The following is a 2742-nucleotide window of genomic DNA, read 5'->3' on the forward strand; positions in this document are numbered from 1 at the left end:
TTAATTGTTCAGGACAAAAGCCTGAGCAGCCTGAGGTTTTTGTCCCACTTCCCCATCTGCGCGTGTCATGGTGCGAGCACTACTGTGTCCGACTGAACAGTAATAGTCGGCCTCGTCCTCAGGCTGGGCCCCCGTGATGGTGAGGGCGGCTTTGTTCCCAGAGATGGATCCTGAGAAGCGACCAGGGATCTCAGAGGGTCGGCTGTTTGTGTGGTAGATAAGTGTGCGGGGAGCCCGGCCTGGGGTCTGCTGGTACCAACCGGGGTAGTTACCGGTGGAGACTGAGCCAGAGCTAAGGCCACAGGTGAGTGTGACCGTCCCTCCTGTAGACACTGACAGCGATGGCTCCTGAGTCACCACAGTCTGAGAATTCGCCCCTAAAATCAACAGGAGAGATGCGATCAGCCTCAGACCCTCCTTTTTTGTGCCCCCCAAGGAAACAGAGTCTATTCCCCTGACCTGAGCCATAAGCGAGGAGCCCCAGCAGAAGCACCGTCCAGGCCATGGTGGGGACACTCACAGGACGTGGCCTCCTCAGACTCCTGGGCTGGAGTGTGGTGTCCTCGGGCCTTTTTATGTTTCCCAGACCCATTAGGAGGAGAAGGTGCCTCATGCAAATCAGCTTCTTCTGTCTTCCTGCCCCAGTGTCACCCTGATGTCCCCTGGGGAAGATCTTGAATGAGTCAGGTGCTGGGACCACGCAATGACCAATGACTGAATAGTGACAGAGACACTGAGAAAGATCGGTTAAGGTTTTTCACCAAATCAGCATCCTCATGTCCCTGGTGACAGCAGTCCCAAATTTCATCTCTGGAAATGCCAGGTCTCAACGATGAGATGGGTCTGTTCACATTCTGGCCCCATCGATCTAGCTCATGCCAAATCGAACCACATTTCTGGGAACATTTCATCCTCCTCCGTGAAATTCCTTCTCATCTTCTGTGACAGAGATTTGCAGTCACTCCTCCCTCCAGCAGTGAGTCCACTGGGAAATCACAGAGTTTATGTCCCGGTGTGAAGATACAGGGTCTTTCCACCCCCGGTGTCAGTTTATGGGGACCAGAGTTCAGTGTGCTGTCACCAAGAGCTGCAGTGTCAGGCTTAAAAATGTAAGCTCTAAAAAAAACCATCTATGCTATGGATGAACTTGAAAATAAAGAGTTTTTGAGGAGAATGGCTCAACTGTCATCATAAAATTATGATTTTCTTCACAACATTAGCTGTAACAAAATAGGAACACATATCCCATTATGAGAAATGGAAACAGCGCTGCGTGTAAACGAGGTGCTGAGAACACCATGGAACATTCTAAAACTCCCTTTCTCTTCACCTCCTGCTGTGGAGCAGAAGGAATGGGAAGGGTGAGAAGGGGTTTGGGGTGTCAGGGGGACGGGCAGGAGGATAAAATGTCTGTAGTCTTTGGTGACGATGAGACACGCAATTGGTGTTTTTCAAACTGTGAAATAAAACTGTGATTTATGATATTCATTTTGGAATCGCTAGTAAATTGTCTGTGTATTAAACTTGCGTTGTTATTTTCCTTTCTCTTCATATGGGTTCGAAAGTCACAACTCATATCATAGAACAATATTCACAATAAATTACTTTTCCTATTATACAAATACATAATCTGATAGCGTAGATAAATACAGGTATTTTCACATGTCTCAAATATGGAGATGAGGACTAACTATGAACACACAAGGAAAAGAAATAAATAGAAAACTGATAACCAACAATATCAGTTTAGGGTGGTCCATCTAAAATATGAAATCAATGACAACTTACAGAAGAGGAAGAAATAACAACTGAAACGGGGACACAGACAAGACTAACACACTCATGACACATCTCGCCGTGAATCCACTGGGAGTCCTGTGAGCAGCAGGGCTCCCTGAGGTTTGCCACGTACACACTGTCTCAGGCGTTCTCTAGGCACCGTGGGTCCCATCAGTGTCCCCCCTGGGGCAGATCTGGGTGGGGATTAGGAGCCAGTGTGGAAGGGAGGGGTTGAAATGCTGGATAAGGGAGACACACCCAGGGTCCCAGGAGCCCCTCACATGCAGGAAGGAGACAGAGCAGCGCCCCCTGGGGGTCCTGAATGACACTGCCTGACTCAGGGTGGAGCTTCCTCTGGGAGGAGCTTTTCTCTCTGAGGGAACATGCTGATGCGGGCTGACCACCACCTCTTCACGTCTGCTGCTCCCTAGATTCCAAGTGCATCGTCACCCAGAGACGGTGCACATAGCCTACTCTTGGCCCAAATCCTCACTGGGGGCTAAAGTGAATTTTTTTCTGATTCAATGGATTCTTCTTGCTCTTATGTTGAATCCTTTGTGCAACAATAGCTATGAACATAATGTGATTACAGTAATTTTCAAACCTGAGACTGTTCCTGTTGGGTCGGACTCCACCGATTTTCTAAAATAAGAAAAGGAGTTCAGGTTACAGGCCCTCTAATTTCATATGTATTTTAAATCATTTTTAACCAAAGACTTAGGCCATGAGAATGGCAGAGCCAGCACCCTCTGAGCCAGGACCCCGGTTGGGAATTAGCATGTGGTAGAGAATAGATAACAACCACCTGTGCCCAGAAGCCAGGAGCAAAAGGCCGTGCAAATGCCCTTCCTCCCCAGTGTCCTTTCCCTGTCCCCTAAAGAAATCTCCTGTCCAATGAGTGAGGAGGAGAAGAGAGGAATCTGGGCCATGGGGGAGAAGCCCCAGAGCTCTGCTTGCTGAGGC

The 2742-nt window shown here is 48.6% G+C and overlaps 1 gene segment (V, D, J or C); it reads right to left on the bottom strand.

The window, feature by feature from the left end:
* On the bottom strand, nucleotides 1–533 carry LOC105308674. The segment is given in 2 exon segments: nucleotides 1–377; nucleotides 460–533. Coding segments are annotated over 2 exon segments (423 nt in total).
* Nucleotides 534–2742: the final 2209 nt, after the last annotated feature.

The sequence above is a fragment of the Pteropus vampyrus genome, unplaced genomic scaffold, assembly GCF_000151845.1.
Source record: "Pteropus vampyrus isolate Shadow unplaced genomic scaffold, Pvam_2.0 Scaffold611, whole genome shotgun sequence".
Taxonomy (NCBI): domain Eukaryota; kingdom Metazoa; phylum Chordata; class Mammalia; order Chiroptera; family Pteropodidae; genus Pteropus; species Pteropus vampyrus.